Source organism: Spinacia oleracea, chromosome 3 (assembly GCF_020520425.1).
Source record: "Spinacia oleracea cultivar Varoflay chromosome 3, BTI_SOV_V1, whole genome shotgun sequence".
In the NCBI taxonomy this organism is placed as follows: Eukaryota; Viridiplantae; Streptophyta; class Magnoliopsida; order Caryophyllales; family Amaranthaceae; genus Spinacia; species Spinacia oleracea.
Genome location: NC_079489.1, coordinates 84,501,549 through 84,518,421, shown reverse-complemented (window position 1 = coordinate 84,518,421; position 16,873 = coordinate 84,501,549). Strand labels below are relative to the sequence as shown.

General features: G+C 36.2%; 1 protein-coding gene across 1 annotated transcript; it reads right to left on the bottom strand.

The window, feature by feature from the left end:
- Positions 1-1,083: 1,083 nt before the first annotated feature.
- Positions 1,084-12,871, bottom strand: LOC110786333 (uncharacterized). The gene is made up of 8 exons (XM_021990877.2): positions 12,498-12,871; positions 6,433-6,557; positions 6,303-6,340; positions 5,502-5,612; positions 5,334-5,413; positions 4,995-5,031; positions 2,255-2,296; positions 1,084-2,161 (listed from the first exon to the last, which is right to left on the bottom strand). The coding sequence occupies exons 1-8, from the start codon at positions 12,774-12,776 to the stop codon at positions 2,085-2,087; spliced, it is 789 nt and encodes a 262-aa protein (XP_021846569.1). The 5' UTR covers positions 12,777-12,871; the 3' UTR covers positions 1,084-2,084.
- Between the last annotated feature and the right edge of the window lie 4,002 nt (positions 12,872-16,873).

Below are 16,873 nucleotides of genomic sequence, written 5' to 3'. Positions count from 1 at the left end.
GTGGAAAATGGTGTAAGATGATCATGATGCACCCAGAGAACATAGGTGCTTGTTTAAAAGACATGAAATTATTGTAGAGTAACAAGAGTGATATTTTCTTGCAAAAAAAAAAAAAAAAAAAAAAAAAAACAAGAGTGATATTTTTCATTTATAGTTTTAACAAAATAAATGAATATATCTCATGTTCTTTTTATCTATATCCTTGTTTGGATTTACCATACACTGTACACATTTGTTCATTGTCCACCCATTTACTATAATGAGATGAAAGCAAGTCGTCAATACCTAGTCAATCAATACCTAGTCAATACCTAGTATTTAAAAAGGAAGACCATGATTTATTAGATGACATGTGTCATCTCATCTTTCCTCCTTTAATTTGTTTTTTTTTTCAATTTTTCCTTTTTTTTTGTTTGTTTCACAAATTATTTTACAGCTTTAACACCACAATTCATCTTCCTCATTCAAAAATCAATTCACTATTTAATTCATATAACTTCTTCCACCCCATTTCCCTCCTTTAACACTCGTTATTAAATCCACCATCTAATTTGTATGTTTTTTCAACTTTCAACTCACCAAAATCACAATTTCTCAATAAAATTAGCACTTTAAAAGATCGCTTAACAACCATATATAATTACCCGTTCATTGAACGGGTTCAGAAGCTAGTTTAGTTTACTTTGCAAGACACTTTCCAATGTATTTTAAACTACCTAACTCGTCGTGATTAATTAGTTTGGCGTTAACTTCTCAATTTTATTTCCGAGTCAAAATCAACCATGATATTTCTAGTATCATTCAAATGTGGAGGCATGCTACATCGCTGTCCACCAGCGACAAAAAAGACCCATACCCACCCTAAAAATAAAAATAAAAAAAAAAGTTGGAAAGATGACCCACACTTAAATAAATGTGTATAAGTGCTGCTAACTTCTTATATACTGTCATCGGTAATATAAGTAATGTCATTGTTATATATATACTGTCATTGTTGTATTAAAATACCGTCACAATCACCCAAAAATAGAAAATTATGTATACAAGTGTAATGAAATAGAAAAAGTAAAGGGATCACTTAAATGAATAGATAAAAGTGTTGCATATTAAATGAATAGATAAAAATATGTATACAAGTGTTATATAAGTATTATCATCGTTTACATAAATACTGTCATTATTATATTAAAATACTGTCATTGTTGTATCAATTAATGTCATATTGCCGATATTTAGTAATTTATTTGACTTTTCAACTCATGTAGCGAAAATACCATTTTGCCCTGGGTATGAACTCTTTTTGTCGCTGTCCACCATCGATGTAGCATTCCTCTTCAAATGTGCAAGTTAACGATTCGAGTCATGTAAAAGTCAGTTCTGCATTGCATTTCTCAACCAATAACTCGTGGTTTATCATGTTTTCAGGGTTTGATTAACAACTTTCTTAGGCTCATTTCCGTCCTTGAAAATTGGTTGAACTATTTTCTGAAGTTCTGATAAGCACCTCATTTAAAGTGCCCCATAATCACAAGTATTTTGATTCGACATGGTAAGAAATTTTAGGCACTACGGAGTAGAAAGTAAAAAACACATACCCTAAAGTTGCAGATAGGAGAAAGTGCATAACGAAGCGCACGGTTCACAGTCATCACATACGGATCCTTTTGGGTGATAGAACTGTGGCAAGGTCTTACGGCAGAAAGATTTCATACACTCCGATAGCCGTATAAAAACTGGCAAAGGGGACTAGGAAGACAGTTTCAGATAAAACTTAAGACAGAAATCAGCAAAGTTAGCTCTGATCACCATTGCTAGTCATGGAGCAAGTAGGCCGATTTATTATGCTAGTCATCAAGCCAGCATGAAGCATGAAGCATGAAGCATGAAGCATGCATGTGTGCCAGAAATATTTTCTGATCTCAGTAAAACAGTAGAATCTGGATGTACTTTCACAAGCTAAAGCAATGGTGAAAAACTATCTACTTCCATGTTGACCAATCACGGGAAAGCTACTCCAGATTTCAGTAGCCATCAACCACTTCAGTAAAGATCAAGACTTTGGTTAGTTTGCTGTTTAGTTTCCTTTACTTAGTCAAGTTGGACTTCCTTCTAGATATAATCTCAGCAGCCCAGCTTTTTCCTACTTCTGTCTGAAACTTTCCTGAATATTGTAGAGTAATATAGTATATTAGCTATGGGAAAAAGAGGTCAGAGTATCTGCAATATTGAATGAAATTAAGAAAGCCGAGCTCACCAGCTGTTGACAAGAAAAACTCATCGAGAACCATCCCATGTTCTGTCAAATGAATTAGCAAACAAACATCAGGCGACAAGAATTTAAAGAAGGGTTAAGGTCAAAGCATCAGGCACAATCTCCACCTTTGCGCAAAAATCTAACAGATATGTACATGCATTATTGAGAGCAACAAGAATGCAAGATACACTCTAAACTCGATACAAATATTTTCCGTACTAGTCAATTCAAATGTGATTCCTCATGAGCAAGACGCAATCAACTTATGCTAGCACACTAAACAAGAAAATTCATGTGCAGTTCAATTCAAAAGTGGTCTCAAATGATATAGTAATCCTACATCAATAATAGCAGAAATAGTCTCTCATACAAAATCATGCAGCACAATCACCTCGGGAACTCCAAATCATGACCCAAGGGAATGAGCAACCACAAGTACCAATGCCAATGATGAACTGATTTAAGAATGTGAGTGATCACTGACCAGTGAGGCTTTAACTACCGCCGAGTGCATCAACTATACAATCAAATCACATATTATCATAAGCTTCACTGCAGGCTGGCAGGACATGCTGTCAAGGATGCTTAATTCTATGACAGGAGAGAGAGAGCAGAAGCATGAAAAATGCTGACACATCAGTCCCACATTTTCTAAGCCAAATGTATTTCTTGATGGCGATGAACCTCACATAGGAAGGACCATACGTAGATTGAAATGAATTCAAATAGTATTTGCTTCTATATTTTTGCCTGAGGGATGGCAAGAGAAAACAAAATCACCACTATTATGTCTGTGGCACTACCATGCCTGCTACTAGCAGCACATCACGGCTGAGAAACATTGTTAAAGGGAGACACAGTGGTTCAGAACTAAGGATACATCATTGGCATGATTGGAAGGGGGAAAGGTGCAATAAACTCATTACATCGATATCACGTGTTTTTTCTGTCAAAATGAACTCCTCTTATCATGAAAATTACTTGAAGGCCACGCTTGACAAGATGAGAATCAACTAGGGAGTAAAATCTATCAGGAAAACTATTACAGGAGAAGAACTATCATAGAATACAGAGAAGGTAATAATCACTCAATAAGAGTAATATGTACCATTGCCCTGTCTAGAGTAATGGTTCCTCCCTTCCCTCCCTGTCCCTCCTTTTTCTCTCCTCCGACGAAGACCTAACAACCACCACCTTTACCCTTTCAGGGTTTCACAACTCCTTTAATTAGTCCCTAATTTATTACTGTTGAACACTTGTAATTAGATATATGACTCCTTAGTTATATCCCCTCATTATAAGCAGCCTAAGGAGACATCATTAATTACTTCACTTAACTTTCATCTGTGGAAGAGTGATGAAAAATTGGACATGTTTCCCAGATACAAACTAAAACAAAATGAACATCAACATGTAAACCTTGGACACTGGACCAGATGGAGGTCTCAAAAGCTTGCAAACGAGTAAAGGTGTACACTTACAAGTCCATCTATGTAGTTTCAAAGAAACCAGGAAAGCACAAGAGGAAGTTAAATTAAGACATAATGCAGAATAGATCCAGAAAAATACCTGCAGTCAAAACCTTAAGACCAGATCTTTTAATAACTAAAATAAAGCATATTTAAAACCTAAACACCAGTTGTAGCACCAAATTAAAACTAATGTGAATCTCCTCAACTTCAGAATAAAGGAACCACTGTATGAAAATGATATGCTGAGGTGTAAGAGCCTGAATATGACGGAGTCCTCAAAGTTTGGTCTATGTTCTTACTTGCCACATATTTTTGTCAATTATTAATAAAGAAAGTCGCCGAGAGCCTGAGAACGCATCGGCAAACAAATGGTTTAAGAAAGTTTCTCAATATCAACTAGTTGAGTACCATAAATGGAAAGCAGCTTACTGGCTCGGCTAGCTTCAATTCACCAATGAACATGTTTATTGCAACACCCACCCAAGCACCTACCCACCATGAGAAAATGGAAAGGGGAAATGAAAGTCAGGGGAAACTGAAAACCTAAACCAAAAGAAAAGGGAAAAGAGCGTACAGAAGCAGGAGCCTTTAACTCACAACCACTAACTTGAAGTATTACTGTATTAGTTGAAGGACTATTGTTTAAAATTTATTCTATGCAAAGTGATAGAGCAAGAATGCAACTCTGCAAGAGTCACATTCTATCAGAATTCAACAAAGTTTAACATCGGAGTTAGGAGTCTTAGGACGATGGATTCTGTTAAGAGTATAATTGACATGTGAGTAAGTATTGGACTATTTATCCAACATTGAAGAAATAGAGGGAGATTGACTAACATATAAGATTGGTGGGAAACTCCACCTATAACCAATTGGTTTAGGATGGAACCCCAAACTTATATGTGGTCAATTGCTTCTCTGGCATGGGCTTGTGTATGGCCTGGTGAGTTTATCAGATTCAGATCCACCCCTCCATCACAGAAACCTAGACGTGTCACTATGTCTGCAGCAAAACTACATAGGGTGGTGATAAAATGAGTGATTTAATCACTAGAAGCTCAGCAAGTGAAGAGACGAGATAAGCTAGCAGCAACAGTACAAGATCATTCAAATGCATCATACACTAATTACCACCAAACCAACTAAAAATGAACATTCAACAATGAGTGTGAAGGATAAAGATTGGTGATAGCGTTAATGCATGTAAGTAATCATCAAAATGGCAAGTTCCCAGAATTTTCCATTCGGTGTGTAAGAATAAGCCTTACCGGTTTCATATTCTAATGCCTGAAGAATCATTTCAACCTGAATAGATGCAAATACTGATTAGAAAGATTGAAGACCAATAAGGCTAAAAATAGGGAATTTAACAGTGTTGCATAATTTTGTTGTCATAAATGCATGCAGAATTGCAAATAGAGAATTAATATAACTGGAAAAATTATGCCAGCAGCGTTTTTTTCCTGGGACCATTTGTGTTATTGTTGGTAGACAAACATCAAAACCGTGAAAACTATGTGAACAAGGAACACCTCCTAAAGTGCAAAAAATTGCAAGGGAATTCAAAACAACACAAAAAGAATAGGTTAATGCTAAAAGTCACATACTTTATCAAAATCCTTCACCAGATTAGCTTCCAAAGAAGAATTATTTTCATACTCAGTCCAGAGTTCTTTAATCTCGTCAGCTGAGATAACAAGAAAATATCAGCTTGATACCATACTAGTAACAGCAACGATATGCTAAATATTATAGAATAGCAAGCTAATGCCAACCTCTCATCCCACCACCAAGAACTTCACACATTTCATTTAGCGCTGCCTGCTCTCTTCTGCTCTTTTCTTCTTTGGGTATGCCATCAGAGGGTGTTATATCTCCAACAATAGCTAAAGATATTCCAGTCATCAAGAGGACGATGACAACAGAAATCAGTAATCTTGGGAAAACAGAATTGAGGACAGTGTAATATCTGAAGGTACAAAAACGTTCAATCATGACTCGACAAGTCCTATCAAACTTCTAGCACAAAACAAATTATAGGATACCTGCAGTGGTGGTTCATAAAAAAGTCAATCTAATGTGATGTATTATTAACTTTGTGCCCTCGGGGATCCTGTTTAAAGCAACGTATGGCAAGTAGATGTACACAACCTTACCCCGCTCACCTAGTCATTACTAATCTGCAAAAGCTACTCTTCCAAGCAACACCAATAATTTCAGGAAAGAAATGAGAAAATAAAATATAGCAAGTTATAACAATCTATACACCATTTTGAATTCTCTCCACATCAGTGAAGAATTAAATATTTTTTCACCTAAGAAAATACCACAAGGTTCTAAGTAGATGCTGAAACCTAAGTCATCAAATTCTATGAAAGCTTGAATAAAACACAGGTTTGCAACAGAAATAAGTGATGACTACAAAATTTCGGTTTACACAAAAGATAAGGAATCCTAATGACATGGAGAAATAACAAACTAGCTGATTCTATTCAAAAAGAAATTCTACTCTAAAATAGTAAAATATACTATCAGAGGCAAGACAGTTAAGATTGAAAAGATTGAAAAGATTATACCTTCAGCAATATCATGTACAATTGCTATCTTGATACATCTGCGAAAAGCATTGTCAAAAGAAAATAACACATTTCATCAGCAAAGGAATATGGAGGTATCCAAAACAAGCATGACAGGTTAAGATCCAACCTCTCCCTGTTCACACCCGGAATATCCCCAGCAATTAAGCCCATCAATGACATTCGATACATATGATCAGCAATAGACTCAGGGCCTTTTATCCTATGATTAATCCATCCTTTCCTCTTTGTGGCCTGGCATGATAAATTGATAAGTTAGACAGGTTTAGAAACAAAAAGGTTGAGAGAAAAAACAGTAGAATGCACCATCTAGTCCGTTTCTCCACATCAAAATGCATAGATCAATTTAAGCTAATCAAGTGCGTCCAATACTGTGAATGCATCCTAGATTACAGAAGTGGTAACACCTATGTCACTTGGACTGTTAATCAAATAGCTGAGTCGGACACTTGGAACACATATCCACAACACGAGTACCTGACCTAAATCCTGGTTAGCGTAGTAGAATACCTATACTAACATGGTAAGTTTTTCCCTGCCATACGTGAAAGTAAATTTTGCAAGACGTTGTGCCACCTAATTTCCCACTCTACACACATGAACAATCCACAATAATTGGAATTTCTAGCTAATACTTTTTGGACAATATCTAGCACAGCTGATCCGACTGTTACCTTTATCACAATCATATTGATTAGCTCTAAGATATCTCAAATTCTCAACCAACACATCTTACAAACCAGCTCCAAAAGCATAGGTCATTCCATACTGCAACCTCTCCGTCAAAACTCATAAACAAAATCAATAGCAAGAGTCCACCCTCGTCGAGATGGTGCAGTTGGCTTAAGCTTGAAGTCAACATTAGATAAAAAGGAAAGTATGTTTAGGAGAAAAGCTAAATATACATTTATATAATTAGGAGTCATCTAATTATGTATTACTTCCTAAAGTTGTTTAGGAGAAAAGCTAAATATACATTTATATAATTAGGAGTCATCTAATTATGTATTACTTCTTAAAGTTTTTAGGATTTTTTTTTCCTTTCTTCATCTAAATAAGGAGATGTTGGTTTGTAGCATAACTTATGAGTTTTGCGAGAACTTGAGGTTTGAGTGATTTCCTCTTGAGATTAATAAGAAGAGTTATTTCTTATTCTTTTGATCTTTGATTCTTACAAACAAGAATTGGTATCAGAGCCTCAAGGATCCATAAGAAGGTGATAAATCGTGTTTCAAATTCCTCGTGAGCAAGACGAAGGAAGAAAACAGAGACACGATGGCGAAAGAAGAAAAGGATGAAAACTCAGGAGGAAAATTAAAAGAAGGAGGAGGATCCTCCTCAATCAAATGTCCGATGCTCAACTCAACAAACTACACCGCATGGGCAATAAAGGTGAGGACCTGTCTCAAGGTTCATAAAGCGTGGGAGATTATTGAAACAGGGAAAGACGATGGAGACAAAAACGACATGGCAATGGCGTTGCTGTTCCAGTCGATTCCCGAGAGCCTCGTTCTACAGGTTGGAGATCTAAACACGGCAATGGAGGTCTGGGAAGCCATTAAAACCAGACATGTAGGAGCTGAAAGAGTAAAAGATGCGAGACTACAAACCTTAATTTCGGAATTCGACCGCCTGAAGATGAAGGAGTCTGACAAAATCGATGATTTTGCCGGAAAATTATCAGAAACCGCATCAAAATCTGCTGCGTTGGGAACTGAGATTGAAGAATAAAAAATTGTTAAGAAATTTCTAAAGAGTCTTTCTCGGAAGAAATTCATACAAATTGTGGCCTCCATTGAACAAATGTTGGATCTCAACAAAACTTCGTTTGAAGATATCATTGGACGATTAAAGGCATACGAAGAACGTATAGCTGATGAAGAAGAGGAACAAGAAGAACAGAACAAACTCATGTATGTGAACTCAGAACCTCAACGACATCATAATTGGAACGACTACAGAAACAGGGGCCGTGGAGGACGTTTTTCCGGAAACAGGAGTCAAGGTCGTGGTCGTTTTGGAGGAAACAAAGAACTGTCGCGAATCGAGTGTTATCGATGTGATAAAACTGGACATTACGCTCGAAATGTCCTGATTGTCTATTGAAACTACAAGAAGCCCAAGAGAATGAACCTAACAAAACTGAAGATGCAAATCAGCTCATGTTACACGAGGTGGTGTACTGGAATGAAGAGAAGATTGTGCCAAGTAAGTACGAATCAAATACCGGTGAAGATGATTTTTGGTACCTTGACAATGGTGCTAGCAATCATATGAGTGGAGATCGAAGGTATTTTGTTAACATTGATGAATCTGTTACCGGGAAAGTGCGGTTTGGCGATGACTCCAGAATAGATATAAAACGGAAGGCATCGATTGAGTTTGTTGACAGAAACGGAAAGGCAAGAACAATGTCTGAGGTCTATTTTATTCCTGAGCTAAAAAGCAACATTATTAGCCTTGGACAGGCTACTGAATCCGGATGTGACGTGAGGATGAGAGAGGATTTCTTAACATTGCACGATCGTGAAGGGAGGTTGCTTGTCAAAGCAATAAGGTACAAGAATCGTTTGTACAAAGTTCGTATGAAGTTTAGAGAACCTGTGCATCTGAAACTAACACAAACAAACGATCCAAGTCTATGGCACACACGTTTGGGACACATCAATTTTGAAACAAAAAAATCGATGCAGCAAAGAGAGCTCGTTGATGGAGTTCCACAACTTAAGTTTGAGAAGAGTATTTGCGACTCCTGCTTATTCGAAAAACAAACAAGACAAGTATTCCCAAAAGCCACTTCTTATCGAGCTACCAAAGCACTTGAGCTCATTCACGGTGATCTCTGTGGCCCCATAACCCCAAGTATAGCAGGGGGGAATCGATACATCTTCGTTCTCATAGATGATCACTCTAGATATATGTGGTCAATTTCGCTTAAAGAAAAGAGTGAGGCATTTGAAAAATTCAAAAGGTTTAAAAGCTTGGTCGAGCAAGAACTAGGAGTGAAGATTCAAACTTTCAGAACAGATCGAGGTGGAGAGTTTGTATCACAAGAATTCAACTCTTTTTGTGATAACTCAGGTATTAAAAGGCATCTTACAGCTCCATATACGCCACAACAGAACGGTGTGGTTGAAAGAAGAAATCGGACACTATCGGAGATGACTCGGAGTATTCTAAAGCATATGTTGGTTCCAAATTACTTGTGGGGAGAAGCTATAAGACATTCAACATATCTTCTGAACCGAATAACAACAAGAGCCTTGAAGGATAGGACTCCATACGAAGTTTTGCGGTCGAAGAAGCCAAGTATCAATCACCTCCGAATTTTTGGTTGCATTGGATACGCAAAGGTGGAGACACCGAACCTGAAGAATCTCGATGATCTATCAAGGAAATTAGTGCATTTGGGTACAAAGCCGGGATCAAAGGCATACATATTGATGTGTCCGCAAACCCGGAAGATCATAGTGAGTCGAGATGTGATATTTGATGAAACAAAAGGATGGATGTGGACAAAACAAACTTTTGATCGTATTAATAATGGAAATTTCACCATTAAGTTTGGAGAGTTTGGGAATCATGGCGTCATCATATATCAGAATACTCCGACTGATGATGATCTCCGAGATTCAGCAACAGAGCATCGTGGCGAAGAAGCAGAGCATCATGGCGAAAATCAAACAGGCGCAGAACGCCGAAATCCTTCAAGTACAGAACGCGAAAATCGTTTGTCCGGTACAGAGAGCAGTGATCACGATAATGGAGGAGTAGAGGAGACTAATTATTCTCAAGAAAGCGAAACTGAAAGTGAAGAAGAAGAAGATGATAACGGTGGTGGTCAGCCTGTTTTGAGAAAATCGACCCGACCAAAGACGAAACCAAAGTATCTTGAAAACTATGTTATGCTTGCTGAAGAGGAAGGAGAACGATTGCTTATGAGTTTAAATGAGGAACCTAGGTATTTTGATGAAGCAAGGGAATCAAAGTATTGGATGTTTGCTTGTGAAGATGAAATAAAATCGATCGAGAAAAATTTCACCTGGAATCTTGTATATCTTCCTCATGGAGTCAAACCAATAGTATTGAAGTGGGTGTTTAAGCTTAAAAAAAACTCAGGTGGCAGTATTAACAAACATAAAGCAAGACTCGTTGCCAAGGATACGTTCAAAGGCATGGAATCGATTTTGAAGAAGTTTTTGCTCCGGTAGCTCGCATCGAAACTATTCACCTTCTCATCAATCTCGCAGCATCAAATGGATGGGAGATACATCATCTTGATGTCAAGACGGCATTCCTACACGGTGAGTTGAAGGAAACCGTTTATGTCACACAACCGGAAGGGTTTGTAGTAAAAGGAAACGAAGAGAAAGTGTATAAACTCAACAAGGTTTTATATGGTTTAAAGCAAGCTCCTAGGGCATGGAATGAAAAGTTGAATCAGATTATCAGGGAATTACAGTTCAAACGATGCTCTAAAGAACCTTCAGTGTATCGAAAAGAGGTAAATCAAGAGATTCTAATTATTGGAGTATATGTCGACGATTTGTTCGTATCTAGAACAAGTTTGAAAATTATTTTAGAATTCAAGAAGGAAATGGCTTCTGAGTTTGAGATGAGTGATCTCGGAAGGTTAAGCTATTATCTTGGGATTGAAGTTTGTCAAACCAATAAGGGAATCACTTTAAATCAGAGAAGTTATGCCGAGAGGATCTTAGAAGAAGTTGGTATGGCAGAGTGTAACTTGGTGCATACACCGATGGAAGCCGGTTTAAAACTGTCAAAGTCAACTGAGGAAAAGGACATCGATGTTACAGGTTATAGAAGAAGTGTTGGATGCCTTAGATACTTGCTTCACACAAGACAGGATCTATCATATTGTGTTGGAGTGTTGAGTCGCTACATGCAGAATCCGAAAGAATCTCATGGAACAACAATGAAACAATGTCTAAGATACTTGCGAGGAACGATTAATCTAGGTTTGGTTTTCAAGCGTTCAAGTTTAAAGACAACAAGATTGGTTGGTTACAGCGATAGTAGTCATAATGTCGGTCCTGATGATGGTAAGAGCACGACAAGGCATATATTCTATCTCAATGAAAGTCCAATATCTTGGTGTTCACAGAAACAAGATACAGTGGCGTTGTCTTCATGTGAAGCTGAGTTTATGGCAGGAACTGAAGCAACCAGACAAGCAATATGGCTCCAAGATTTTCTTGAAGAAGTCACCGGGTCACCATGTGAAAGAGTTGTTATCATGATCAACAATCAGTCAGCGATTGCTCTTACAAAGAACCCAGTGTTTCATGGTCGAAGCAAACACATACACACAAGATATCACTTCATAAGGGAATGCGTCGAGAATGGTCAAATAGAGGTCAAGCACGTTCCCGGAAACGAACAAAAGGTAGACATTCTAACAAAGGCTCTTGGAAGACTTAAGTTTAAAGAAATGAGAGATCTCATTGGTATGAAGGATTTGGCTTGAGAGTGACTTCAAGCTTAGGAGGGAGAATGTTGGCTTAAGCTTGAAGTGAACATTAGATAAAAAGGAAAGTATGTTTAGGAGAAAAGCTAAATATACATTTATATAATTAGGAGTCATCTAAATATGTATTACTTCCTAAAGTTGTTTAGGAGAAAAGCTAAATATACATTTATATAATTAGGAGTCATCTAATTACGTATTACTTCCTTTCTTCATCTATATAAGGAGATGCTGGTTTGTAGCATAACTTATGAGTTTTGCGAGAACTTGAGGTTTGAGTGATTTCCTCTTGAGATTAATAAGAAGAGTTATTTCTTATTCTTTTGATCTTTGATTCTTACAAACAAGAGTGCGTTACAAAAATTCTCTTCTGGATGACAATTACATCAATTTCTTAAACGGTTAAACTCCTTAGCACCAACATTACAGTGCCCCCTTCCCCAACAGTTCACACCAACACAAACATTCAAACAACACAAAAGAAAGGAAGAGCATAAACAACGATTTGTTGTAACTGTCGGTTTTGTAGGGGTAATAAATGACTATGTCCATCGTCATACGACTCTCTTCGCGAAATTTCATATAAATTCATCCCCTAATTATAGGTCTAGAACAATTAATTTATAAACAGAAAGCAAACAAAAGTGAAATTGGAAGAAACAAAAAAGGCAATGTAGGATCAGTACCTTGAGGCTATGACACAATGTCAGAAAATCAATGGCAGACGAAGGTGAAGGTGAAGGCGAAGATGAAGAATCTGACATGGCAGAAACAGTCGAAATGGCACCAAGATTAGGAGATTGACAGCAAAGTGAGACGAGTCTGAGACCAGCGGTGAACTTGTTCGATGATAACGAAGAAACGGAGAGAGAAAAATGGCGGCGAAGGAGAGAGTGATGGGAAGGGAAATAGGAAGGAGAAAGTGCAGGAGAAGAGAGCGATGGGTTCGCTGTTGCAGAAGACATTTGAATGAATTTTGTACTTGTGTGAAGAAACTTTTTTTGGCAGAAGAAGCCTGATATAGTGTTGTACTTGTACTGTTGAGTTTCGTGAATTTAGGTGAGAAGTTTTGTCGTGCAATGTTTTGCCTTTGTGGTGTAGGCGTATAGCAAACTACTCCATCAGTCCCAAAATTATGGTCTTATTTGACTAAAAATACAGATCTTAAGAGCATCAATTATAAGGATCACTCTTATTTACCCACTCTTAATCTCTCTTTTCATCCACCTCATCACCCTCTTTTAATAAGAGTTACCTATCAAAAACTCCAAGAAATAACTATCTCTTACTTACTTCCTCTTAAACACCTTTTACATGTATTTATTTTTATTTTTTGTAACAAAAATGTCAAAAAATTGTATAGTATTCTCACAATCATCCACCTCACCCCACTCTTATTTCTAAGAGTTACCTCTTATTTAGAGGATGTCTTAATCAACCTCTAAATAAGAGGTAGCTAAGAGTTAGCTCTTTTTTATTAAGAGCTAACTCTTAAAATTTCTCTCTCTTTAAGAGTGGGCTAAGAGTCTACTATAATTGATGCTCTAAGAAAAGTGTAATATAGTGTGTGGGAAATTGAAACATAGTACATTGATGTTGAAAAAGTAGAATATAGTACATGTAAAAAGAAATAAAGTACATGAGAAAATAGTACATGTAAAAAGGAATAATGTACATTTTCTTTTTGTTTTGTAGTCCCAATTGAGGATAACATGGGAAATATTCATGTTCAAATAAGGAAATAAGACTATAATCATGGGACGCCCGATTTAGAAAACAGGACTATAATTTTGGGACGGAGGGAGTAGCAACTAAGAAGCTGGGAGCGGGTCGCGCGGCATACAAAAGGACCAGCTTGCCAGATGATGACATTTTCCGATCATACGGCCTGACGTGTTTTGAGGCAGTTCCCATAAGTCTAGGTGTCTATACTAACGGATGCCATAATCGATGTTCATCCTTTACCAAAAATATCGAATACTCCATAGATCTATTTCCACTTTTCTTCGTCTGACACAAAACCATAAATTTAGCAAATTGAAATCTGAATATTTTTTCTCTATTTCAAGTAAATCTATATTATTATTAAATCTCAAAGACATTTCATGTCATCTCGCTACATGTCGCCATGGCAAGTGGCACGGCATAGCCACATTGACATATAATATTTTCTTATAAAAAGATGAAGAAATGCACACATCAATGGTTGAACCCATGTCCTCATGTTCATAAGTTAGAACTTTAACCACTAATCCAATAATACAACTTATGATATTTAAGCAATTCAAAACATATAACTTATGTTAATATACCCTGAATTAAAACTTTAATGCCTACCACAATTATACATTTTAATATTTTTCTTATGAAACTAAACTAGACGACTTACATTTTTTTTTTTCATTTACATTTTCATTTGGGTTCATTTATGATTACATGTTTTTAGCAGGCCAGTTCATGTAAGTTTACCAGAGCAATAAAAAAATAGTATTACACATAACAAAAGACTACTCCATTTTAAATTTAAATTTAGTTTACTAAGATGTTTAACCAAAAATTAATATTGAATCACCCTTACATAAATAAAATATAAAAATAAATTATGCACAAATGTTTATCTCATATTATATGTAAACATTTAATATCAAACTATTGTAATTATTTTTATTTAACTCAATTTTTTTTTATCAAGATTAGTTCTCAAATTACATATAGTCAACGGGGCATCGCCCGGGAAAATAGCTAGTTGAAATCTGAATAGTTCTTCTCTTTGGAAATTCGAAATTCAAACAAGTCCTCAGATTAGGGGTAAGATAAGAGTTGAGAATTCAGTTATTCAAATTAGAGGAGAAAGAATTAGGTTGGTGGAACAATTGATGACTTGAGCTCGTGGTTTATAGTCTCTTTGGCTTCGGTGCTTGTCCTCTTTAAATTTGTCGTCAAATTGGGTAAATTCTCCTATTAAACTTCTATAATTTCGATTCAATTTTGAGTTTTTTCTATTTGGTCTTCTTCAATTAATGATTTCAACCAAGGTTGTATCATAATTTTCCCCTTTCTTTCATCAAGTTTCCTGCTTTTAGTAAAAATTTATTGGATTTTGCCTCAGGATTACGAATGAGTTAGACATTATTAGTGAGTTTTGTTTGAAAATAATAAATTCAATCAGGGTAAGTTCTTATTACTGCCCATCTGAATGGTATACCTGCGGGAAGATTGGCTTAGGTTACAGGAAGAAAGGGAAGACAAACCTGAGTTGTTGTTTAAAGATTACCACTGTGAATCCAAGTGTCTAACAGCGTACATGTTTCACGCTGCATAAGTTTCTCATTTTGAGATCACACTAAAATTTTCCACTTTGCCAGCGAGTGGGGAATACGAGAAAAAATGTTCATGGGAGTGTCTCGTAAAAGTTGCTTTAGTTTAAAAGGAAGGGATGGGGTTGTTTGTTGTATGGTTGATTTTATTAGATCTTAGGGAAAAACAATATATCTATTAAAGTAATAGTCAGAATTTCCTTGTCAGTTGACCAAATTCATATTTTGGGTTTATCGATCTAAACTTCCCCAATGTTTATGTAATATTAAAGAGTTTAGACTCAAGACTCTAGAGCATTACATTTACTGCCATGTGCATTTTTTTTAATTTCAGTATGCTTAATGCCCTTACCCTGAACCTATGACAAAGGACAGAGAACCAAAAGATGGCCACTAGCTTTTTGTTATTAGCTCATTGGTTTCGTTTTACAAACCATTATCTTTTCATGGTAAGATCCAGTCGTAAGAGAGTTATAGAGGCCTCACCATATTCTTTGGAGATACGTACCAATGGCCCGAGTGGCATGTAATAAGGCATCCGCCCATTTGATGAAGAGGAACGTATCGAAACTTATTTTTCAAACTTATTTAAAGTCAACATGATGCTTGTGATAACAATATCATTGATTACACATTCTTCAAAATTTTAGTTCTACCTTTGTTCACACCAGTTGCTTGGTCGCGCGCATTGCGCACGATATTCATGGGAATAAACTAATTTGATAATGACGTTAGTCAAATGTTCTACGCGTGTTTGTACTAATGACATGAAAATTGCTTGATATCTTAGTGCAAAAAATATGAACAAATGACGCAACGTGCTAAGAGCAATCCATGTTTTCTATGATTTGGTATAGTTCTTGTCAATGTTTTACAAAGGCAGAATGTCATAAATTTTCACTTGTTAATTTCATCTTACTGTTTTTAAAAAAAATGGCAACAATCAAATATTCGCATGACACAAGAATTACCTTCCGACACGTTCTAAAACACCATATATCCCTTGAGTAAAATTTGGTTCTTCTCAACCAATCTCATTAATCAAGTGTTCTAGTGCACCACACACATTCCTAACTACAACACTTGTTTGGCCACCCAAAAATCTTTCTACCTATCAATTATCACAAAAATATAAGATGATAAACTTATAAATAAAGAACATACTAAAAATAAGGGTGTCAACAATCTGGAAGAAATTACGTTATTGCAGGGATCTTATACTTAACATAGATTGAAATCTGTAAATAGTGAATGAGTAAAACAATAGTAACCATTTCCAGACTTTTGGGTACAAATGAATTAATAGTATAATAGTCAAGACGCATGGTGTAGCCACCTTGCTTCATATCATATCTTCCAATATGTGCGTAAAACAATATTGTAGTTATGATCCATGAAAGCCAATCAAGTGGATTCTACAAAAAAAAACATACATCCTGTAAATAGGCAGAAGATATGAAGAAGCAATAAAAAAAGGTTGTCAAAATTCATAGCATTACATTGAACCTCCCCAAAATGAGCTTTCAATTTGCCATCCAAAACTTTTGAGAGTAGTTCACCTCCAAATGCCATTTTTTCCCACTAAGCCAAAAACTTGTCCTGGTCTTGACACTGTTACCATGTAAATAACAAAGCTTTTGCAATAAAATTAAAGTGAAAGAATCGATAAAAAAATCCTTAATTAACATGACAAAGATGAGCTAAGTCAACTAACCTATGTAATTTGGAAGTGTTGGGTCATAGCG